A 25,584-nucleotide genomic window follows, 5' to 3' on the forward strand; every position below is an offset into this window, starting at 1 on the left:
TTGCCGCTGTAGAGACCTCGCAACACAATGCACGTTGCTAGGGTTGCCACTCATCTCCGGAAAAAAAACAAAGAACGGCTATTCGGAGGCATTGCTTATAGAAGGTTGAATGCGTGTTGAAAAAAAAAAAAAAAAAGCGCTATGGTTTTTTGTCATGCCGTGCCATTTATTGTAGCGTTTTTCTATGGAGAGATGAACATAGCAATCGTACTGAAAGTGACTGAGATTGCGCTTACTGCTCCGAATATGTTGCACTGAAAAGTAACCGCACTTGCCGACCACGGCGGCGTCATTTCATTGTGTCATTCCTTCACTCGGTCCCCCCCCCCCCTCTATCTCAGGGAGGGAGGGCACTCGCCCGCGCATGTTCTCCGCTCTAGTGTCTTTGCACAGCTTGTCGACACATATCTATTGTCGCAGTTGCTGAATTGACACTCAAAAAATGCCCGCAAAAAATAACCGCAGCACGATGGCCAAAAAACCGGCAAATGGTGGCCGGTTTTAAATACAGACTGGCAACCGGCCAGCTGTCTAAAAAAACCAGTCAGGCCGGTCAAAAACCGGGCAGGTGGCCACCCTACGAGTAGCCGTGAAGCTGTGCCAAAGGAAATACCTCGCATATAATCCGCGCCTCTACTTTACGCCTGAAATTTTCGCATTTTTAATGCAGGTTATACACGCAAAAATACGGTACATGCTAGGTTTAGTGAAGCACGATATTTGAAGCCAAAATTTTAAAAAAAATTTTAAAAAAAAGCAAAACGCTGCCTACTCCTTCTGGGCATAAAAGAAATTTATTGTCTCGCACAAGTTAGAACTACAGTGTAAGGTAGAAATAGGACCGTGAAGTTTATCGCATGCCAACCCTAGAATCCTAATCTGGACAGATAATGTACGTGAGCATCACAACTGCGAACATCACTCATTCAGCCACGCCAAGACCAATCTGAACAGAACATACAGACCTACCTCAGAGAACGACAGTTCGGAAAGAAACGAAAGTCCAGAACTGTGCATTACAGTTCTATTATCTGCAGACAGGTCAGAAGGAACCCATGCTGTGCAGACCTGCTTATCTTTGACCTCTGCTCTTGAAGATAAGGGGAAGGCGAGAAAGATAGCAGCCAACAGCCTGCCCAGAAAGAACTGCTTTTTGTTTGGTCTGATCTCTGATTAGGTGATTGAATCTGGCAAAATACACTCCACAAACTTGGCGTAACAAAATTTAAATGAAGCTCTAGTGTCATGTACAGTTCTTCACACCAATCTGCTTGTCTGTATGTGGCAATGTGATCGGAATGATACGGCACACAGCCGTGTGCATTGCGCGGTAGAGTATATAAACTTTGCAAGGATCGCTGTAAGAAATCTACAAATCAACAAAATCCTGGGTTGATGTAGACTATGGGTTGACTGATATAGAATACAGCACAATACGCACACATTCACATCTTTTGAAGTAAAAGCCGAAGGAATTTCTGTCCTGGCGAAGCACTTCCATCACTGTGGGCATCGTCTCTACGAGTGTACAACACGACTAGCACAATTTCAGGGCACAGAAAGCCAGAAGGAAGCGAGGGGCGCATTTTCTGGTTGAAAATAAACAAACGCTGCGCATCTTCCGACTGCAGAGGAATAGAAGAAACAAACAAGCAAAAAAGAAAGAGCCCTCAGAACCCACCTTTTGGGCGAGTAGTCACTGCCGAAACTGTTTCTCCTCTCATTTGAGGCGCACGACGAAAAGCTGTTCAGATGCAAGCTGAGCCCATTGTCAGCAGAATTGAAGACAGAAGCTTCGTCTATGAGAGAGAGAGAGAGAGAAAAAAAGAGCAAGCGAAACGTGCATTTTGTCGGAATCTTTCAAAAAACGGCCCTCCATCAGCTCCAAAATTTCCACAGCTAATTTCGCAAAAGCTACCATGATACGTTGCCAGTCATCATCAGTCAGTTAATACGAAATGCTTTAATGCTGTAAATTTGTGCGCGAATTAAGTAACGAGTTATGGGGAAAGAAAAGTCCTGGTAACCAAAAACGAATGTGCCTGAAAATGTTCTTTCTCTTTGTCTAAAAGATGTGTAGAATTCATCAACTTACTAACTCAAATGTTTCCTTCCCCGAATAAGTCTGACAACTTTCAAAGCGGGTAAAAACAGTGCACTATTACGCAGGCTAAAAAGTGTCCAAACCTTAAAATGTACTAGCAAATTTGCTTTAACTCTTTCGGGACCGCTCCATAGGCGATCGATCACATATGATCGATGGTTTCGCGAGCCTGCAGAATACAAATTTTCGCTCGATGGAACACCTAGAGACATCTAGGAGATAGTTTGAAACCTGGAGTTTTCTGTTCTGTGAAGTTCCTTTTTTTATCGCCAGGTGGCAACGCATCAGATATTTTATTCTGACGGGCAGTGGTTTCGAATGTAAACAAACATGGCGTCATACTCGCGCAAGCGCGATAAGAAATCCGCCTCGTCTCGTCTCGCATATCTCTGCCTTCTACTGTTGATTTTAACGATGAGAGTGGCAGTGAAGAGTCGGAATGCGGCTTTAGAGATCGGATTTCAGCTCGAGTGAGGTTTCGGGTGTCGATCAGCCTGGAACATCAAATCGCACTCAAAGGTGGGTGTTCGTTTTAGTTTCAATTGGCTCTAGAGTAGGTTTGTGCGCTCGAAATATATTCTGGCTGGTTTATATTTGTTCGCTAGGGTGTTAACTACCTATGGTAGTGATCTCCTGCCACCAGCGCAGAAACAGGTCAAGTTTTCGCCGAGACGAGAGCCAGGCGTGTACCGGGGCGACGACGTAGCCAAGGCCTTAGTGCCAAAGAGATCACACACAAAACAAAAAACGAGTTACACCTAGCCGCATCAAACTTTCGCGATAAAGAAACGAAGCATTGTGTTGGATTTTGTATATCCTGAAATAATTTTATTCTTTATTAATGTTTTTATATTTGCGCTTTTTTCTATCTTTTTCTTTAGTTTTTTTACGAAGTTCTTCCTTTCAGATTTTTTCATGGTTCTGTCGTCAGTGTTGAAGGAAAACTTGGTATTCTATGTCAAAGAACATATAATTAGCTGCATTTTGGTGTATGCTAAGGCAGGATCGTGCCTTTGCTTTATGTAATAAAAAATTTGTACCGAGACCTCCCTTTTTCATCACTTTTTGCGGCGGTCCCGAAAGAGTTAAGGGGGGACGTGGCAAGTAAAACTACTTTTGTTATTCGGGGACCAAATCTAACCAAATTAGGAGAATTTACATAGTTAACTATCCTGATAACAGTACTGAAATCAGCTTAGAAATATCTCCCATAACTTAGGAGCCTTCACAGTCTTTAGTGACTTCACAAAGTCACCCCAAGATTAATTAACCAATTAGGCAAGAACTCGACAAGATGTTTATGTCACTGTGATCAGCAAGGTCCATTTTGTGCTGAGCAGTTATCAGATTATTTCCTTTAGGTATCCAGAATAAAAGAGAGAAGTTTCACTTTTGTCGTGACATAATACCATTTCTGGTTTTGAAAGGTGAAACTTTTCTTGTCATTTTTTTTATTCCTACAGGATATAATGAAATAATCTCATAGCTTCGCAGCACAGAATAGACCTTCCCGATCACATTGACAAAAAAAAAATCTTGTCGAGTTCTTGCCTACTTATAATTATGCTTAATGCAAGTTTCAGGTGATTAGTCTTGTACATCCCTGAAGTTGATTTCAGTTTTGTTGTTAGGATGGCTACCTAGTTAGTTACAAAAATACTCCTAATTTGGTTAGATTTTCTCTGTAAATGAAAAAGTTATTTTACTTGCCACATTCCCCCTTAAAGCCCAACTGCACTCAAATTTCACCCTGACCAAATTTACTTGGAATGCACACTACATACCGCCACACCAACTGGGATATGACTGGTAGCCCCTTCTCAATTTTGTTTTCAAAATCTCCCGTTTTCAAGAGGTTGGAATTTTGGGTGCAGCAGGCCTTTGAGGGAGGACATGGCTCTTAAAACAATCTCTTAATTTTTAGGTTAACTCTGTGAAACTTGTCAGACTTGCTGCTTTTTTCCCACTGATTTCGAGTATGCCATTATTCATTGAGTCAGTCAATTAGTTACCAGGATAATTAGAGATAATTAGTCATAAAACTGAAGTCGTTACATTTTCCAGTACTATGAACCCTGGCGAGTGCAATAAGAGAATCGGTTTTTTGATGCACCGCTTGGAACCAATTTTACGGCTTATTAAACCTTCGTGTTTGAAATTGGCATTCAGAATGGTTCCTTGCCAGTAGTGCCACCAAAGTTTAATGAGCTGTAAAATTAGTTCCAAGCGGTGCATCAAAAAACCAATTATCTTATTGCATTCCCCAGGGTCTATAGCATTGGAAAATATAACGATTGCAGTTTTATGACTAACAGTGTTTTGTATATTGCTCCTCCAAGAAATATTTATCATCTCTAATTATCCTAGTAACTAATTGACTTACTCGAAAAATAATGGCCTATTTGAAATCAGTGGAAAAAATGCAGCAAGACTGACAAATTTCAGAGTTTACTGAACAATTAAAAGAAGCTGTTTTAAGAGCAGTGTCCCCCCTTAAGGGAGGATTTCACCTGGCACTTGAAAGTAAGTCGGCGAAAGAGAATAAGCAGGCTAATTGCGAAAGAGAATAAGCAGGCTAATTGTAGGCAAGCCCCAAAGCCCTACTGGACACACAGTGTAACACAAGCAAATTACCACTTACCCACAATGTTTACGTTCTTTTGATATTGACCAAATTTTTCCAACAAAAACAATACTGTCCCGAAGTTCGCTTTTTTCGTCCAGGCGATCAAATTATCTTTTACAGTGCTCAAGTGACGTGAGCAGCTAGCAATTTTGCACCAGGAGGGTGTATACCGGCATAACTACTACCCCAAACACCCATTCAAGGACACACTGCTGTCCGTTCAGTGTACCGGCATGACTACTACTCCAAACACCCATTCAAGGACACTGCTGTCCGTTCAGTGTACCGGCATGACTACTACCCCAAACACCCATTCAAGGACACTCTGCTGTCCGTTCAGTGTACCGGCATGACTACTACTCCAAACACCCATTCAAGGACACTCTGCTGTCCGTTCAGTGTACCGGCATGACTACTACTCCAAACACCCATTCAAGGACACTCTGCTGTCCGTTCAGTGTACCGGCATGACTACTACTCCAAACACCCATTCAAGGACACTGCTGTCCGTTCAGTGTACCGGCATGACTACTACCCCAAACACCCATTCAAGGACACTCTGCTGTCCGTTCAGTGTACCGGCATGACTACTACTCCAAACACCCATTCAAGGACACTCTGCTGTCCGTTCAGTGTACCGGCATGACTACTACTCCAAACACCCATTCAAGGACACTCTGCTGTCCGTTCAGTGTACCGGCATGACTACTACTCCAAACACCCATTCAAGGACACTCTGCTGTCCGTTCAGTGTACCGGCATGACTACTACTCCAAACACCCATTCAAGGACACTTTGCTGTCCGTTCAGTGTACCGGCATGACTACTACTCCAAACACCAATTCAAGGACACTCTGCTGTCCGTTCAGTGTACCGGCATGACTACTACTCCAAACACCCATTCAAGTACACTTCGCTGTCCGTTCAGTGTACCGGCATTACTACCCTAAACACCCATTCAAGGTCACTCCACAGTCCGTTCAGTGTACCGGCATGACTCCTACCCCAAACACCCATTCAAAGACACTCCGCTGTCCATTCAGCTGATCAACAGAAACTAGCAGCCTCAGCTGAAACCCAACCCAACCCAACAGTCATCGAAGTGACCTGCCAACATCTTCCCCCCCAAAAAAGAAAAAAGATGTGTTCTCGCCTAACAGAGTGGTAGAGAGAGAGAGAGTAATAGAGTAGCAGAGAGTTCGCATCCATTAACCGGGGGAAAAAAAATTTTTTTCTTCATAAAACCTTCATTTCAGGGCACTCTACTTGTGCACAAACTCTGTGGACCAAGACACCTAAAGGTGAAATCAAGGGCGATACGTCAACTAATGAACTGCCCCAGCAGGTAACGACCATCACCCCCTATAAAAGCTATGCAACCGGGCAACCAGAACAACAACAAACCGTCTGAAAAACAGTCGCTGTCCGGGAACAACTGATGAGAAGAGGCGGCCTCGCAGCGCTGGGGATGCCCCCACAGTGCCTTGAACCAGGAGACCGGGAGAGTCCAGGCCAACTGGAAGAACCCTTGGAGCCAGAACAGGCCAAGTAGGAAGAGGTCCTGAATTCGCGCCACCTGCACAGACATACACGCTCGCAATCATTGTGTATCTATATACTTGCTTCTACGCAAAAATACTGTACTATCGGCCAAAAAAGTAAACGGACCACGGGTTGGAGATTTTGATGGGATTTCTCCGCCAGGTGCCTAGCCAGCAACCTTTAAGTGACTTCTCAAGAAAGTCATTCCAAAATAAAATCGGGCCGCACATATTCTATTCATGCTGGCAGCGGCATAAAATAGAAAATAATCTAATTTCACGAAGCCGTGGTCCGTATACTTTATTGGCCGATAGTACATTCTTGCTCAAATATTGTATTCAGCGATGTTCCGCACTGGGGTGAAAAATTCCCATTTCTAGGTTAGAAAATTCCCTGTTTTCAGCATTTATTTCCCTGCAGGTTTCTCAAGAATTTTGTGCAAAATTCCCTGCGTTCTCTTCCCACAGCTGACAGACCTTCACATGGATTCTCCTGTTCGGCTTTGGGCCTCAGCCAGCTCCACCTATGTTTACTTCCCGTAGGCTTCCGGAAGCAGACGTCGTTCAGCGAATCATAGCTCCAGTGTTAAGGGGAGACACTGGTCTTGAGCACCAAAAATTTGCCAAAAAATATCAATTTTCTGCAGTAGTAATTTTATTTGCATTCTACAGGCCCCAGAGATTGTACCTGCAAAATATTATAGCTGTACCATAAGTACTTACAAAGCTGTCACCCTGCTTAAATGACCATTTTCACATGTTTCAAAACTTTAGATTCGAGTAAATACAGTATGCCGGAGGGATTATTCCATCTAAAATGTTATCCTTTGAGGCAACGAACAACCCCGGGTCACTCACTATGATGCTGGTGATGATGCAAGCATACCACGACATGCACACGCACACACAGACGGAGTTTCGCTCGCAGCCACGCACGCACAAATCCCATTCTACGAAGGAAAGAGCGAGAAGATGCGCTCACCGATCTCCGCCACGCCACGTAAACTTTTCTCCGCCGGAGCACCTTCTTGACCTCTGGTCGCTCCAGCAGCTGGTCAATGGTCGGACGCTTGTTCGGGTTGGGCTGCATCATCTCCTTGATCACTGCGTGCAACTCGGGGGACAGCCCTGCGCGAAAAGGGGCGAAGGGTCGCTGAAGGCTTGCGTTGCTATGATTACAACGCAAGTTACATCGTCACACAGCTCAAAACGATGCAGAGCGCTTTCAGCAGGCAAGGTTTATTGCAGCTAACTTGGGCTCCGAAACACACAAGAACACACAATCGGCAAAGAGGCGCTCAACAAAGGTACATGCACTGCAGTTGGGCGTGTCGCGTTTGCTCCGATAGCATTTATCTTTCCGTACGATTCCACCCAGAACCATCAAATTTGACCGAGAACACTTGTGGGGGCCCGTGTTTCCCTAAGCCTCGCCTGCACGTGTTGCCGTGAGCTGGAAGCCGCCATTTTGGGTAGCCAGCGCGTCACGTAGGTTGTGTCCTCTTCATGACCCCGCGTGACACGCCGAATCAGCTCGCCGCAAACGTGCGCGCGAGGGCGCGGGGGAAGGAGGACCAGTTTGTCGCCTTCCTTCGCGCCACCCTCTCCCCAACCTGGGGAAGACCTTCTCTCCCCTCCGAGCTGACCTGCGGGACGAACGAGCGCTCCGCCGGGAGTCGACTGGGCGATTTGGTCGGAGTCGGTTGGCTCGGCAGTGCCTACGCCGAATGCCCCGATGACGGTGAACCCAGTTGGCTCCACGGACTCTGCCGAGAGATTCTGCCCTGATCGGTCGCCTCGGGATGCCTCCCCTGCTCCCGCGGCCGTGATGACGGATATCAAGGTCTGAGCCCAGCGGCTTGAGCAAGCGACAGGAGCCACTGTCTCCCCGTGAGCGACAGTCGTGTTGTCTGGTATATGCCCTGTATCTGCCAGGCAATAAAGCCTCATTTTGGATTGCCGGAGCCTGTCTACCGCATGTGAGTACCCGAACCCGGCGTGAGTCTTCGGATTCCGCAGGGCTAGTGTACGGTGCGTACCGTTCTCTAGCAAAGCTAGCCGGGGTCCTCTGCTATCCCGTACGTTAGCCCACACACTGTCAAACAAAGAAGAACAGTCCCGGCTAGTGACGGCAAGGTGAAACCCTAAAACATGACTCCCTGGTGCGACAGACAACACAAAGAGCAAACGCGAGCCGAGCTCAAAAACGATAAGAAAATCGGGCTGGTAACAAAACATAAACAAGACATGCTCACAACAAATACAATAATGGTACGCCTGTGTAGACCTAATACCAGAACCCTTGGAGTGCAATTTGGCATTTATCGAGTGCATTTGAACTCCTTCAAGAAGTGCTAAAAAATCCCGTAACCTTTATCTGTTAACACTTCATTGCACACTAACCTCGTTTATTACATGCACCCTTCCACTAGCTATTCTTGCTTTCATCTCGGCACTAAAGCCTAATGCACTGTTCCTGGGGGATCCTAAACTCATTAAGACCAGGGGCTGGCGACGTTTTGAGGTTGAGGACCGAGTTGCATGAAGCCAACACGGAGGAGGGCTGGACGGCAAATCAGGTGGGGGGAGGGGGGTTGTGCAGGCAAAGAGAAAAAATTCAGCGAATTGACAATAGTATTAGACAATACAGTAGAATCTCGATAAACGGAAATCGCTTAAACGAAATTGCCGCTTAAACGGAACAGTTGCCTGGAATTTGGTTGGTTTTGTATTCAGATAACGTAAAAAAACTCTCGGTAATCGGAACTAAAATTTCCGCATCACCATGTAAACGGAACCAGAAATGGAACTTCTTGTGAAATCCACTGGCATGAGAATCAGCTTTTTATGGTTCCGGCTGTTTCATTCTTGTTTTTTTTTTCTTCGTCCATGATTTTTTAGCCTTGTTGGCCTCGTAAGCCTCATCTTGTAAGTAGTTAGCCGTGTTAGCGCAACGAATGCAACATCGCAGTTCTTGTTCCAGTCGTTCGGTCTCGATTCTAGACGCCGAGGCTACAGGGCTCACCTCCTGTCGCCTTGTTCGTGCCATCATTGTGCTATTCGTGCTTCATTACCACGTTGCTGTCTTCTAAATTCGGTGGCTCGTAAGCACTCGCAAAGTTGAGGCCTCTAGCCTCCGTGAAGATGCAGTTGCAAGGACTCAAACAAAAATAATTGACGCGTTTTGTAGTGCACCGCGACTCATTGTTGCCAAATCAACTTTGTGAATGCTGTGCCTACGCTTCTTGTAGTTTTCTTGCTTTCTGAAAACTATCAGCTACAGTCACTTTCTAGTGGTTAGAGTTCCATGAAATGTCCTTAGAAGTGTGTACGCACATAAATTTGCACCTTAGAACATCTCTCTCAGTAAACGGAACTCCTGTTAAACGGAACTAATTTTTCCGGTCCCTTGAAGTTCCGTTTATCGAGAGTCTACTGTACTTGACAATCACCTGGCTAAGGGTGAAGATGGGGGACAATGACCACCGGAAGTGATCGATTCTCTGTTCTTGGCTGCCGTCTAACCCTATGTGATGTTGAAACTGGCGTGTCAACCTTCAGATATAAAAATTGACGGGGAGGATGGGGGCTCCTGACGACGACGTGGTGGGGGCCGCTTAATACTGCCCTGCCACAGGTTGCCAGCCCCTGGTTTATACCATTCCAGGGTTTATACCTCTGGTTTATGCAATTCCATTCTGGGAAGCACCTGGGAAGGTAAGCTTGAGAAAAAGAAATTGGAAGTTTTTTGTTGCACTAAAGTGAAACCAATGAAACTCGAGTCTTTGCCCTAGAAGCAGTTTCAGTGCGTTAATAAGCCCCCACCTGCCGTCACAATAGCGCTAGCATAATTATCAATACTGAATAAGGCAACTTAACCTGCATATGAAAGTGCATATACAGTTTCATATGCAAATAAGTACCACAACGGCATTGTGGTACTTACGACGTGACAGTAAACATGCAATTGCCGCTGCTTTATTGCTGGTATAAACGCAATACGCTAGTTTACCGTAATTACCCGATTCTAACGCGCACCCGATTTTCCAGATAAAAAACCGAAAAAACTTGCAACTCCAATTGCAACGCGCAAGGAACTTTGTGAGCAAGAAAAATGAATGCGAGAGAAACGGGCGATTTATTTCCCGAAGTAATCTCACTCATCTCACTCCTCATCGCTCTCCGAGAGCTCCTTGTCGCCTTCCGCTGACCACAACATCTCGTCATCGGTTCCGTCAAGCGCGTTCGCGATGCCACAATTCCGAACAAACGTTCAACCATGTTCGATGGGATCGTGGCCCACGCCTCGCACGCCCATCCCGTGAGCTTCTCTAGAGGCGTACGCTTCAGCCAACCGCTCGTTGTGAACGAGTGGGAGCCGCTTGTAACCCGCAGAAGCGGCGCACCTTCGTTGCCGCTGCTGCCATTGCTGTTACCAAGCGCAAAACTGGAATAATTTGACGATTTGTGTGAACGCTGATAGAAAAGCCTTGGCACCTAGATCCGAAAAATTGTTGCTGAAAGCTTTGGCGCCATCTTGAGAGGGTGGTGGCGATGGGTGGAACGAAATTTTAGCTGTTTCGGCAGTTTCAGTTTCGTATCCGATTCTAACGCGCATGCGATTTTTCGGTCTATTTTTGCGGAAAAAAGGTGCGCGTTAGAATCGGGTAAATACGGTAATTGCGGCTTATAGGTGGTATTCATTGAAAAGTTTAGTGGTCAATTTCTTCGCCTGGCAACACTGGAAACGGCCACAGCCATGGCCGATGCACCACGGACACGGCGTGGCTTGGGCCACTGCGCCCGCACGCCGAAGAAAAAAAAACACCGGCGTGCATCATCTGCTCCGTTCCAATCCGATTCTAAACGGTGGCGCCAACAGAGATGTTATTAATCGCACTGACATTGAATTCGAGGGAATACTTTGCGTTCGGTAAGGTAGAGTTTGTAACGTGAAACAGTCGTATGTTTCACAGTCGTGCTTAGCATGGACAAATACCGCCATCCCGCGGAGCCTGACGTAACGAGTGACGGCGCACCACAGCCGGGCTAGGGCGGATGCGCGCACTGTGTTGATACGACCTTCGCAGTGGCGGCGAGAACAATGCAGACCAGTCTCGACGTGAAGTCCCGCCACCAACGCGCACACGCCGCTGCTCTAGCCCGGCCATGGGCGCACTCACACAGTTGCATGGAGGAGAAGAGGGGTGCCTGATCTGCAGGCCGTGCGCACAACGTCGCCTAGCAACAGACGCTTGGCCACAGATATGGCGGCGCACACTTGGTTGCCTGCATGCATTCCGCGCCATGGAATACCGGCTATACAACTGTATTAATTTTGGAAACTTGTGCTCTCGCGAGTGCCTAGAGTGCCTTTTATGTTTTTGCACGTTTAGTGTCAACTATGTGTACCGCAGTGTCTAATTTAGATGATGTTTGTCTGCAGTGCATGCATCTTTTTTGATTGGGTCCAAACAGTGTGTGGTCTCTCTCTACCTCGCAATATGCATAACGCTAGCTTTGCACAAGGCAGGCATTCATGCACACCGCGAGGAACCACCGTGGGTTCGAGCTAGTTGAGCACGCTCACGATACTGAAACGCCGTCACGCCAAATCAACACCGCCTCTGTTGGGCAGGTGGAGAAAGGGGCGACAAAGGAATATGCCCAGGGTACGGAGGGAAGACGTTTATTTTATACTAACATTCTAGTCACATATTTTACAGTCCCAATTACACAATTTACAGTACAGGTACGTACTTCCCGTTAGGTGAAAGGGGCGATGGGGCGCCACGCGCAAGTGCGCACGTTTCGTCGGCGCAGAGCCAGTGGGCTCTTCTGTCAGGGCAAATTCCGGGGTGCTCGCACGTTGTGCGCGCGCGCATCGCCGTGCTGGCCGGATCGGCTCGCAGCAGCGAGGGAGACGGGGCCCATTCGCTCACAGGCGCGTACCGCACGGCGTGTTCGTCGAGTGGTAGGTACGGCCTTACTATATGCAAGCGTAGGGACAACAGGAGCAGCCTTAGGCACGGGCCGCAGCCGGAAGGGCTGGTGGGCTTTCGCCGGCGCCACAGAGTGGCAGCCGGCTGGTAAAGAAAGCGTCACATACCTTCGGCCAACGCCTTCGGCGTCCTGGAAGCGTCTCCCCGAACGGACCCCCGCGCAGGGCGCGCGTTCGCGTCCCGGCGAGAGTCGGGTTCGGGCCTCGTTCAAACGGACCAATGAGGTGAGGTTAGCTCCGCTACCAGGGCGGAGCGCCCGCTGCGTGACAGTGTTTTATCGCCGCAACGGTCTCTGCAGGCTTCACCTCACGCACGAGTTTGAGAGACGGCTCGGCTCTACACAGTGGCGCCAAGACGAGCCGGAATTTCGGGGAGAGAGGGGAAAGGTGCCGCGCGACGCCACAAACCCAGTGATCGCGCAATGGCTTGGGTGTCAGGATCCCCACACTCCCCTCTCCTTAAATGCCCTCGCCGGTCTGAGAAGAGTTGACCGGCCATCGCCCAGGCATGCAAAAGACGGCGAAGAGTAGAAAAGTATGCATGCACAGGGCAGTCTCAGTCCCCAGCCCATACGAAATATTTACAAACTACACTACCAACACTACCCCCCCCCCCCCCTCCAGCACGAATGATACACACAGGAAACTATACGCGACACTGAGATACATAATACATGGTAATCGGTTCCACATGCATACACAAAATGAAGCTATTGAAATATACAATGATTACAATGAACGCGACATTATAATAAGAACAATAACGGTAATAATATATATACATGCAGGACGATACTATGCTACATAGGATTACAAGAAAAAAAGAAACACGCACTACGACAATAAAGAATTAGGACAAAGGAGACGGCACATGCATGCTATACAAACTACGCTGCGGTGCGAAAATAATACTTGCAAAAAAAAATTCGGGAGACACCGTTCCGCGGGGCTTGTGCAAAGTTCGGCGGTTGGGAGCACAAAAGTTTTTCGGGGAAACGTTCGTTGTGGAAAATCGAGGAGAGAAGATGGTGGGCACCAGTGCCGGAACGACCTCACCGTTGCGCGAGATAGCAGCTCCACGAGGGGGGGTACCAGCCAGGAGGAAACGCGGCTGGAGCAGCCAGCCGACAGGTATGATGACCGCGATGGCGCCGCTCAGGTGTATACCTCCCGTGGCACTCGATGGGTGCCCCGCCAAAGAGCGACGAGCGGCGCGGGTGGTGGCTGCCGCCCAGCGCGAGCGAGGCAGCTGCCGGACGACAGCCGTGGTGCCGATGACGCATGGTGCGGTTCCGATATGGCACCACATTGTCCACATCTGGAGAGGGCACCTCTTCCGCAGCTCGCAACTGGCCGCCCGTCCCGCTCTCGTCGGTGCCGGGCAGCCCGGCTGCATTCGCCAGCCTTACATGCCGTTGAACCCCCATAGTCAGCGTAACTGTTCCGGGCTCGCTCAAGTTCCAGAAACGGGCACCTGCGGACCCTCCACCACACCGACGAGACACCACGTGACGGCGGCCCGCACCGGACGAAGCCGAAGCCACTCGCGGAATGCACCATTGGGTTCGCTGAAGCCGGCAGAAGCACACACCACAGGCACTCACGAATACCCGCTCAACATGCGCGTCACAGTGTTCGTGCCGCCGGGGCCAAGTTCCTTCGCCGCAACGCGGTGCGCCCCACTCGTAGCGTACGCCCGGCCCGCGTTTTCCAGGAAAAACACAACCTCCCGTTGGCATTGAGTATATGGTCGCCCAAAGTCTGGCCTGCTCTCCCAACCGCACACAGTTCACGCAACGGCCTCCAGTACGCGCTGCTCGCCCCGAACACCGGGGCCGTGGACGGCCGAAATCCGACACCTTCAAAACAAGACTATAACTCTCGACCCTGGCTGCGCGCGAAAGCCAAAGACAGTCCTCGAAGGGCACTCCCGCGACCGACCCAGCCGCCGCTTTTCGGCATTCGCTCTTTCGTCAAGACTGCGCCTGAGTAAAAAAAAAAAACAGAAGAGAAGAAAACTAGCCCTGCTCACTGCTAAAAGGGGCAAAAAAAGAAAAGAAACGTACAAAGCACTTCGTCCCGCATGCGCAGACCAAGGGGTTCCTGTACCAAATAAATAACGTCAAAGCACTGGAAAAAGAAAATACTACATCGTGCACCGACAACACACACACATAAAAAAGAAAACAACCCTAACGCCTTCAACGAGGCTAACACACGAACCGTGCCGAACCCAGAAACTAAGCAAACAAAATAGGTTCATGCTACATCACGCGGTACAACGCTCATAATACTAAGCGGAACACTTCCTCACCCTGTGCAATTAAACTAGTACGTTCTAAACAATAACAAAACAAATTAGGACAAGATACATTATGTGCAGTCATCAACGCCCAAATGGGGACACACTAATACAGACAGTGCCACGTAACATGCACACTCTTACAAACCGAGTAAAAAGAGAAAACATGCGCTTACAGCTTTGCTGGAGGGGAGAGACAACTGACCACACAGATTGGGCTGGGGCGGCCGGGGCGGCCGCGCTGACTGAGACCGAGAGAAGTGAAGTCAGCACGGGGGCGAAAGCGCCTGCCGTTTAGTGTGCTATGATCACTGAGGTGATGAGCTGGCCGACGGAAGCCTGGATAAGCGTGGGTACCTTGTCATCACCGCGCAGAGCCACTGTGCTCTATCGCCAAATAGTCAGCCCGTGACACCATTTAAGTAAAGCTCTGCTTGCTTCTCGGCATAGGTCCCTTCAAGTCGCAAACGACTACCTGCCAAGGACGCATACTGTCAAATGGCTTCACAATTCCAGGCGGCTTCCCACCGTGCGCCCTTGCCGTTTGACAGACATGGCAGGATCGGCAACAGCGAAAATGTCTCGCTTCGTCCCGGGCCAGGTCACGGAGCGACTCAGTTTACCAAAACTTTGGAGCCGCCTAAATGCCCGGCGAATGGTTCGTCATGAGCTTAGCGCAGCAGTGCGCAACTCAGACTTAGGGGGTTACCACATTAAATGGTTCAATTGCCTCATCATCGGTGGCTACGTAGTTAAGCACGAGTCCTTCACCGTCCAGCAGAAATGAGTCCCCCGGGGCGTCGGCGACACACGCTGACTTCAGCCCCCCTCCCGCGCCTGCTACAAGACAAGTAGCATCTCGGCGCACGCCCGCAGCAGGACAAGCTACGTCTCGGCGTCTAAAAAAAAATCAAACAAAAAAAATTGTCTCCCAGAGACCGTCGCACATCCGGCGACAAAACGGGTCATTCTGCTGTCCGGCTACTAGCTCTTTTCGGCTCAATACAACCGCCTTGCAACGGGCATCCCTTCCCCTTGATTTTACAGCCGAGGCCCGTCCGCTTTCCCAGCGGCATGGAGTTTCGCGAAAAGCGCCTGCCCCTCTCTGCGGGGTGTCCGCGCGCCCTTTCTCAACTCTGGGCCCTCTTCCTCCACTCAACGGCTGTGTCAATTTCGCCTCCCTCACGGGCGCACGCTTTTGCGCCGCCGGATAAAAAGTCACACTTGGACAATAAATCTCGATGGATTACGAAGCACGAGATAGCGCGTCAACTACCATGTTCGTGCTCTACTCTCAGGGGACGGCAACAAGCATATATCTCGCGTGCACTACTCCGAGTGGCGGCTGTGGCCTTTCTCCCGGAATACGTATACCGCCGCTCCAGTGGGGCGCGGTTGCACCGTCGCACTGCCCCGTGGGGCTGCGTGAACGAGGGGTGCACGCACACTCGCGTACGGAGGGGCAGTCGCCTCGTCCCCGTAGCAGCTACCGCTAGCGGATAAGCAATAAGACTGATTCCGGTTGCGTACTCAGCTTAATTAGCGGCCAAAGGCTAATGAGCCAATGGCCCCACGTTGGGCGCCAGTTTGTGGTCTCTCTACCTCGCAATATGCATAACCCTAGCATTGCACAAGGCAGGCATTCATGCACACTGCGAGGAACCACCGTGGGTTCGAGCTAGTTGCGCACGCTCACGATACTGAAACGCCGTCGCGCCAACTTAACACCGCCTCTGTTGGGCAGGTGGAGAAGGGGGCGACAAAGGAATATGCCCAGGGTACGGAGGGAAGACGTTTATTTTACACTGACGTTCTAATCACATATTTTACAGTCCCAATTACATAATTTACAGTACAGGTATACGTACTTCCCGTTAGGTGAAAAGGGCGATGGGGCGCCACGCGCAAGTGCACGCGTTTCGTCGGCGCAGAGCCAGTGGGCTCTTCTGCCAGGGCAAATTCCGGGGTGTCTACCTCGCAATATGCATAACCCTAGCATTTCACAAGGCACGCATTCATGCACACTGCGAGGAACCACCGTGGGTTCGAGCTAGTTGAGCACGCTCACGAAACTGAAACGCCGTCGCACCAAATCAACACCGCCTCTGTTGGGCAGGTGGAGAAAGGGGCGACAAAGGAATATGCCCAGGGTACGGAGGGAAGACGTTTATTTTATACTAACATTCTAGTCACATATTTTACAGTCCCAATTACACAATTTACAGTACAGGTACGTACTTCCCGTTAGGTGAAAGGGGCGATGGGGCGCCACGCGCAAGTGCGCACGTTTCGTCGGCGCAGAGCCAGTGGGCTCTTCTGTCAGGGCAAATTCCGGGGTGCTCGCACGTTGTGCGCGCGCGCATCGCCGTGCTGGCCGGATCGGCTCGCAGCAGCGAGGGAGACGGGGCCCATTCGCTCACAGGCGCGTACCGCACGGCGTGTTCGTCGAGTGGTAGGTACGGCCTTACTATATGCAAGCGTAGGGACAACAGGAGCAGCCTTAGGCACGGGCCGCAGCCGGAAGGGCTGGTGGGCTTTCGCCGGCGCCACAGAGTGGCAGCCGGCTGGTAAAGAAAGCGTCACATACCTTCGGCCAACGCCTTCGGCGTCCTGGAAGCGTCTCCCCGAACGGACCCCCGCGCAGGGCGCGCGTTCGCGTCCCGGCGAGAGTCGGGTTCGGGCCTCGTTCAAACGGACCAATGAGGTGAGGTTAGCTCCGCTACCAGGGCGGAGCGCCCGCTGCGTGACAGTGTTTTATCGCCGCAACGGTCTCTGCAGGCTTCACCTCACGCACGAGTTTGAGAGACGGCTCGGCTCTACACAGTGGCGCCAAGACGAGCCGGAATTTCGGGGAGAGAGGGGAAAGGTGCCGCGCGACGCCACAAACCCAGTGATCGCGCAATGGCTTGGGTGTCAGGATCCCCACAAGTGTTTTGTTCGTTTTCTAGCACAACAAAGAACAACAACTTGATTGATATATTTGCCACATTTATGAAGGGCCAACAACTGATCCAATTTTCAGTTCACTAATTACTAGGGGTGTGCGAATATTCGAAACTTCGAATATTCGATTTGAATTTTTTGGTATTCGATTCGATTCGAACGACACTTTTATTGTTCGAAATATTCGAACCACCCAAAACTAAAAAAAAAAAAAAAATTCAGAGCATGTCTGTATCGGTGTTTATGTACAGTGGACTTTCGATGGTACGAATCTGGGGGTGCGAATTTCGGGATGATACGAATTTCCGAAAAGTCCCGGCGAAATTGCATCGTTTGCAATGGGAAAAATTTCGGCTGTTACGAACGGACCTGCGCGGCCCGGCGGAAGATACGAACAAGCCGGCGAGGCACCCGACTGCCGAACGAGCAAGTGACGGCTCTCACTCCCCTGTTTGTCACTCTTTCTCCAGAAACGGCCGGACTGTTGTTTTCTGCTCGCGAAAACGCTCTGCGCACGCCCAACGCGCTGACACCGCCGCGAAACCACCCCCCATAGCCACCCCCACGCTGCGCGCGGCGCGGCCGGCGGCGTCAACATGGCGTCGGCTCCAGCCGCGAAGTGGCGCAGGCGCTCGGGCGACCGCTTCTAACCGCTCTTTAAAATGCGGCTCAAGGGAGACACGAAGTTGCTTGTGCGGTAAAGGAGCTGATAATGCATGCGAAAACGGTACCATAAAACATCATCCGCGCCGCTAATAAAAGCGCCCATAAAATATTTGCCGGGGTGCTAAGCCTAACCATCTCCGGCGGAGCCAAGCTGGCTGTCTCGATCTCATCGCAAGTAATCAGGCTCCTCCATTCTGCCGCGCGCATCGTGCGTAATTTTCTGACCGAGGTAGGCGCTACCGCGTGCGCGAAATCGTCGATGTGGGCGTGAAAATACAGCGCTCGCAGAGCCGAGGCGAGCGAATCGCGCGCAAAAACGCACCATGCGGTTCACGCTTGACTGTTGCGGCGTGTAGCGAGCTTGGGTACAGCGAGTGAGGAGACGAGCGCGAAGGTTTACGTGCTCCAGAAAGGGCTGCTTTGCGACATGGGGGTTAAAAAAAGCAGAAAAAATCACGAATTTCTTCACGCGAAAGTAAGAAAAGAAATAAACGAAAACTTTTTTCAGCGCCCAATTTTTTGGTCTGTGTTGGCTAATACGAATTTCGGATGATACGAATATTTTTCGCGGTCCCGCGAGATTAGCATCATCGAGGTTTTACTGTATCAGCGTGCGGCAATGTGCACGGGCTCGGGCATGCCAGCCACTAGTGTCTCAAGTGAGCGGCTGTTTTCGGTATCTGGTGGAGTCGTGACGAGCAGGAGGTTGTCACTGCTCCCCGAACATGTAGAGCAGTTAACCTTTCTCCATGTTAACATTTAAGTGAGTGCAGACCTTAACCTGTTGAGTGCAATGGTATTGTGTAATTCCTAATTTTACTTTGTGTGATTTGTTGTGAAATAAAGTTGCAGTTTTTGTGTCTCTAGATGGTGAAAACATTAATTTTACAAAAACAATAAGTATTCGTATTCGAAAAATATTCGAAAAATATTCGATTCGATTCGAACTTTGTTTTTATTATTCGAATTCGCTTCGAAATTAAAAAATTGATATTCGCACACCCCTACTAATTACATTTCTAAGACAACTTCCCCAACACCCTTTTTTTTTTTTATCTACACATGTACGTGTCCCTGGCTGTCTGGCCACGGCACTTTTTTTCCAGGCACATACATATTGTGGCACCTTCAGACACTAAAAGAAAACAATAACTGCCTAACAGTGTGCCAATCATTCCAGAACTGCCTTCGCCAGGCATCCGGGTACTCTGGAACAGTAGTGTACGCAGAATCTCATTACGGGAGGGGACAACGTAAAAGAAAAAAAGGCAAGAACAAAGAACGGACAAAGTATCAAAAAGGAACAAGTTCAAAATCAAAAATGAAATAACTCCGAGATGCCGTTACCACACTCCACATGACCTCCGATTGTTTTGTTCACTTTTTTTCTTCAGGGGCGTTACAAAATGCCTGACAGTAGCAGTGGGAGCAGGCGGCGAAGCCAAGTAAACTTTGTGGCAGCAGACAGAGCACCACCTTCTGGTTGGTTCACTCAAACACTCCTACTATTTTGAGCAACTCCTAAAAGGACCCCGCTGTTTGACTTATGTGGCCTAAGGAGTAGTGCAGTTGAACCTCGTTATAACAAACACTGATACAGCGAATTATCAGCTATAGCGAACTAAATGCAGACTTTGGTTGATCACGCTTTATCTCAACGACACCTGTTCTTTTAAAACGAAACTGAAACCGTGATAGCTGCGCGATATCGGATATAACGAAGAAATATTTGACCAGAGGCTGAGAAGAGTCCATAGACACTGTGGAAAACTTCATCCCGCTCAGTGCTGTGAGTAGCCACCTGGCAAAGATAACACCCTTCATCAAATAAATAAGGACGGTGGCCTGTTTCGTAAAGTGAACTTTGTTCTGTTGCAATTTCACGAACTCATGTTTCGGTTCACTGAGCTCAAAATGCAACAACGAGAAAGGTCAGGGTTGCCTTGTTTACAATGGGTTCGAAGCCAAAAAAATACATTTTTGTGTTAAGTATTTTTGCACGAGCCAGATTTTCAATTTGTTGGAGCCGGTTCTTACATCTACTGTTATAACGAATATCGGTTATAACGAACTAATTGGTTGTCCCGATACTACTTCAATATAACGAGGTCCGACTGTATCACAGGTTTTGGCGCGAACAGGCTGGCTTCCAGCTCCAGCAGTGCAAAATTTTCCACAAGACTCGCGTTTTCCTTTCACTTTAACATGTTCTCTTCCCTCAATTGCATGGATTCTTTTCGTAATTAAGGATGGTTTAGAATCCTTTAGGTAGGTTCAGGGGTGAGGTGTGACATATTAACGCGTTTAATTTACGTTCTGCACCGCACCGGTCGTGTCGGGCTTGCACCAACCTCAGAACGGAATACTGCACGCCAGCGCTCTGGAAAGTGCTGGCGGACACACACGGGAGGTATTTCTCCACCCATCCTTGGCCATCGCAAGGTGTCCCCATCCCTTACCCATCTTTGAGAATTCATTTGTATACAGTGAAATTAAACAAAATAAGTGGATCGAGCGAAGGCCCCACCATCAGTGAAGCAACAACTAACAGAAAGCAAAGCCTCAAAAGTGCCGAAAACATGGGCGGCTGAAGACAAACGGCACACGCACTGCTCATGTCTCAACGATGCCTTTTCATTTGCCTCAAGAGTGCACAACTCAAGGAGGAAGAAAAAAAAAAGAAAAGCCCGCTGTCCAGGACATGCCAAGCTTTGTCCCCTTTGTAGCATATTAACATGCCAGCTCGTCTGTTGTATCTCCCCCCGCTCTTTTTTCTGTTAGCGGACTTTCACTGAATCCCGACCGGCAGACGCAACAGCAACTGCGCTCACTTCGCGCATGGTAGTCGGGAAGGGTGCCCGACCGCAGCACGTGCCAGTTCTCGCCTTGACCGGGCAGCTCGAGGTCACAGGCCAGCTCCAGTACGGTGATGCCGAGGCTGAAAGGGGAGAAAAATTACAGCCGCTCTGAAAGCTGTCGGAAGTGCAGAGCAGTGATTCGCCATAATGGGCTGTAGCGCCGTTATCCGCTTACTGCTACCACTCCATGCAACTCAAATTTCCCGCCTTCGAAGTGCTCACGCGCCCCCTGCCCGAAACTGAACCAGCAGCAGTTCTGTTCTCTTTGTGCTTTTCTCCCCGCACGTGCCGGCGATGCACCACCACATTTTGCGCAAGCGCGAGGATTGGATTGGATTGGATTGGAACGGATTGCATTGGATTTGGATTGGATGATAATCAGCTAATCGTAGACAACCAGGAAAGCTAAGAATAACCAGCTGAACCTTAGCTCACGCTACGTATATCTTGGCATAGCCGAGCTAAGCCGCCGCTAAGCACCAGTGGTTCACGAGTTTCGAGCGCTTATGACTATACAGGGTGTCCCAGCTATCATGCACCAAGAATTAAAAAAAGAGTAAAGGCGTAACTCGAAAGAAACCAGGTGCATAATGTTTGCAGTACTGTGAAGAAGCGGACTATATTTTTTTCTTTAATGAGACTTAATTAACTAATTGTAATTAATTATCTAACTCGAGAAATACTCTCCTAATCACTAAAGTGTCAATGAGGCACTTGTAGGTAACCACGAGGGGCATCTAACTGCGCTATTTTCAGCGATGAACTAATTGCGTACACATTTATTCTGACTGATAAAGGAAACCCGCGAAATATGAAAAATACCACGTGACGGCGCCTCCGCGCGCACCGTAAAGCAACGCCCTCAAACAGGCTGCCTCTGAGTTAGCCAGAATGAAATAGACAAAAGAAAGAAAGAAGAAATCGTGACTGAGTTTGTTCCTTATCTGCACACGCGTCCAGCGAATCTTGCTGCTGCTGCTCCTTCCATGCATGCTATTATCAAGGTGATGCGCTGTCTCTTCGGGCGGGTAACACGCAAAGCAGTTGCTTTCAATCAGCTTTGTTTGGGGACGCTGCTTTACAATGCGCGCGTAAGCGTCGTCACGTGATATTTTTCATATTTCGCGGGTTTCCTTTATCAGTCAGAATAAATGAGTATGCAATTAGTTCGTCGCTGAAAATAGCGCAGTTAGATGCCCCTCGTGGTTACCTACAAGTGCCTCATTGACACTTTAGTGATTAGGGCAGTATTTCTCGAGTTAGATAATTAATTACAATTAATTAATTACAATTAATTAATTAAGTCTCATTAACGAAAAAATTACTCTCCGCTTGTTCACAGTACTGCAAACATTATCCACTAGGTTTTCTTCGAGTTACGCAATTTCTCTTTTTTTAAACCTTGGTGCATGATAGCTGGGACACCCTGTATAAACCGCTTGGCTTTCAAAGCCTCTGGGTCACGCCGCGGCGAAACCGTGACAGGCTACACCGTAACGCCGTGACGATATGCTTGGCTCCGGCGAGCGAGCTAGGACGACAAGGCGAGCGCCTAAAGTGCTCTGCACTTCAAAAAAGCACAGGTGGAAGGTTGAGGGAACTAACTATGCTCCCCATTAGAGGGACCCTAAGGTAAAAGAACAGGTTGGCCCATGCTGGCAGATTACAGCATCAAGAATGGAAATATGCCGTCACCGCCATGTCACTGCCTTCTCCATTTCTTTGCACTACAACTTCGTCACAAATTCTGAATGGGGGAAGGTGAGTGGCAGATCTTATTTAAACATTCTTGAGGGGGGACGCGGCTCTTAAAACAATTTCTTTTAATTTTTAAGTAAACTCTGCGAAGCTTGTCACTCTTGCTGCTTTTTTTCCACTGATTTCAAATATGGCATTATTTTTTAGTAAGTCGATTAGTTACAAAGATAATTAGAGATAATTAGTCATTTTTGGAGGAACAATAGACAAAACAGTGTTGGTCATAGCACTCCAATCTTTATATTTTCCAATACTACTATTGAACCCTGGTAAGTGCGATAAGAGAATTGGTTTTTTGATGCACCACTTGGAACTAATTTTACAGCTCATTAAACTTTGGTGGCACCAGTGGCAACGAACCATTTTGAATGCCCATTTAAAACATCAAAGTTTAACGAGCTGTAAACTTAGTCCCAAAATGGTGCTTCAAAAAACCAATTCTCTTATTGCACTCACCAGGGTTCATAGTATTGGAAAATATAAAGATTGCAGTTTTATGACCAACACCGTTTTGTCTACTGTTCCTCCAAAAATGGCTACTCATCTCTAATTATCTTTGTAACCAATTGACTGACTCAAAGAATTGATTGTAGGGTTTAACGTGCCGACGTAACGCAGGCCATGAGGCGTGCCATAGTGGAGGGCTCCAGATTAATTTTGACCACCTGGGGATCTTGATTGTGCTCCAAAATCTCGTACACACGGGCGTTTTGCTCTCCTTCTCCATCAGAAAAGCGGCCGCCGCAACCGGAAATCGAACCCGCGACCTCGTGCTCAGCAGCGCAACGCCTTAGCCACTGAGCCACCACAGCGGGTAGACTCAAAAAATAAGGGCATATTTGAAATCAGTGCAGAAAAAGCAGCAAGACTGACAAGTTTCAGAGAGCTTAGTTAAAATTTAAAACCCCCCCTTAAGTTTGATCATGTGAGTGATAAACAAAGAACGACTGAAAGGTAGGCTGTGATGTGGTTGGATTCGCCCATGTTTTGTCTACAGTGCGGTACCACTTAAGTGGTCTACACTTACTTGTATTCACGGCAAATCTAATCTACCCCTAGAGGCCACGGTTCTACCATACACCAGTAAAGCTACCCACTGCATCGAATAGCCATCTGGCTCCGCCTCCATTCCCGCACAAAATCAGTGGGAAATTCTCCTCCACACGACTCCAGCGTCGACCACAAAACTGCATGCGTGCAAACACACCTGAACACATCAGCCGCCTTCGTGAAGGTGCCCTCCATAATCTCTGGCGCCAAGTAGCACGGGTCACCTTCCAGAGGATCTTTCGAGTCGTCCTGTAAGCACCAACAAGCGAAAAATGCCATCACATCAGTAGCACACCAGGTACGGGTAGCCTACAACACCGTTTAATAATAGCTCCCTCACAACACGATCTCAGCATAACGTCGGAGAGTAGACATAATGAACACGGCCTAATGGAGAGTAGCTACACGCTTAAGCGGGGACACTGGTCTTGAGGACATTTTTGTTATTTTTTAGCCTTTGTGCTTGAGACTTACACATGCGCATACAGTCGAACACGGATACATCGAATTATTGTCTATATCGAACAGTCTGAACATCTCTTTCGAAATCCCATGCAAAAGTATAGCACTGTTGTACGCGTGTATAGAACTCCCGATCACGGACACATTCAATATTGCCACGAACCATGCACTGGGTTTGTTTGTTTGTGCTTTCTTTTTTACTGCCCGGCCTCACCCGGATGTGTTATCTGTGTCCCAAGCGAAGCGCGTGTTCCATTCTTACGCCACACGGGTTATCTCCTTCTGATAAGGTGAGTGTTTCGCCCCTAACGTCACTAGGCCTAGAATAATCCTCTTTGATCTACAATGTTCTGGATGAAAATTGACACTTCGAGAAACACCCGCGGCGAAAGATAAAACCCTGCAGAGCAGACACCGCGGTATCCGAATCGCCGACGCTCGCCTGCACACATCACTTTGTTGACTGCTGCTTCGCCACCTGTGTATATTCTTTGATTTGTTAGGGGAACACAAGTTCGCTCCAGTAAAACTTGTTTTCCTTGAAGACAACTGCGTCGTCTTTGGCTTCCGTGAAAATATATCGAATGGTGTGTCGCAAGTTTTCCTGACGAGTGGATGCGATGATGATGACTTCTCGCTGGCGCTGCCGCTCTCGGTAAGGAAAAGAAGGTGGCGCCGCGTTGCTTCGACCGTCTTCAACACCTGCTGCTCACAGGCAAGTTTCCTTCATGCACGCTAGCATGGGGGGCAACCACATGGGAGCGAAAACGCATGGGAGCCACATGGGAGCGAGTGACCGGGTTTCCTTTTCCAACCAAACCGAACCAAATGTTCCCAGTCAGCTACTGCAGCCGAGCCTGCGTCGGTGTTCAGATTTGCCCCTGTTGTGGCACAGTGTACAACGCCGGATTTTATAATTTGGACGGCATTCGTAACTTGAAGAGAGAGTGGCGAACTTTACGACGCAAAAGAAGAAACAAGCGAATCTCACAGACATTTTTTCACGTTAAATGAAGTGCGGTGGTCATTGCGCTGCGGTTCGAATTTTCCGCGCTGTGAGGAACAAAACAGTGAGCTACCGCTTGTCACATTCTTGGAAAGCTATCAGTGATGTGCAGAGTTATCACACAATCTTCAGACAGGCATATTTTATATTTCGAATTACTGATATCCCCCTGGGGTTCGATATATCCGTGTTCGACTGTATTAACATCCTGAGCACAAGTATATGCAACCTGTTTTCGTCTAGGTGGTGCAAGTTCAGAGTTGTGCA

The 25,584-nt window shown here is 48.6% G+C and overlaps 1 protein-coding gene across 1 annotated transcript in view; it reads right to left on the reverse strand.

Moving 5' to 3' along the window:
* LOC144162500 (membrane-associated tyrosine- and threonine-specific cdc2-inhibitory kinase-like) overlaps positions 1 to 25,584 on the reverse strand; it is a 58,889-nt gene that overhangs the window by 7,806 nt on the left and 25,499 nt on the right. Inside the window, exons 6-10 of the mRNA XM_077693063.1 lie at positions 24,007 to 24,098; positions 21,015 to 21,121; positions 7,254 to 7,399; positions 6,135 to 6,306; positions 1,682 to 1,799 (exon numbers count right to left, since the gene is read on the reverse strand). Of these exons, the coding sequence (XP_077549189.1) occupies positions 1,682 to 1,799; positions 6,135 to 6,306; positions 7,254 to 7,399; positions 21,015 to 21,121; positions 24,007 to 24,098 (635 nt within the window). The remainder of the gene's footprint in view (positions 1 to 1,681; positions 1,800 to 6,134; positions 6,307 to 7,253; positions 7,400 to 21,014; positions 21,122 to 24,006; positions 24,099 to 25,584) is intronic.

The sequence above is a fragment of the Haemaphysalis longicornis genome, unplaced genomic scaffold, assembly GCF_048455015.1.
Source record: "Haemaphysalis longicornis isolate Haplotype H1 unplaced genomic scaffold, Haemaphysalis longicornis Haplotype H1 scaffold_12, whole genome shotgun sequence".
NCBI classification, from domain to species: Eukaryota; Metazoa; Arthropoda; class Arachnida; order Ixodida; family Ixodidae; genus Haemaphysalis; species Haemaphysalis longicornis.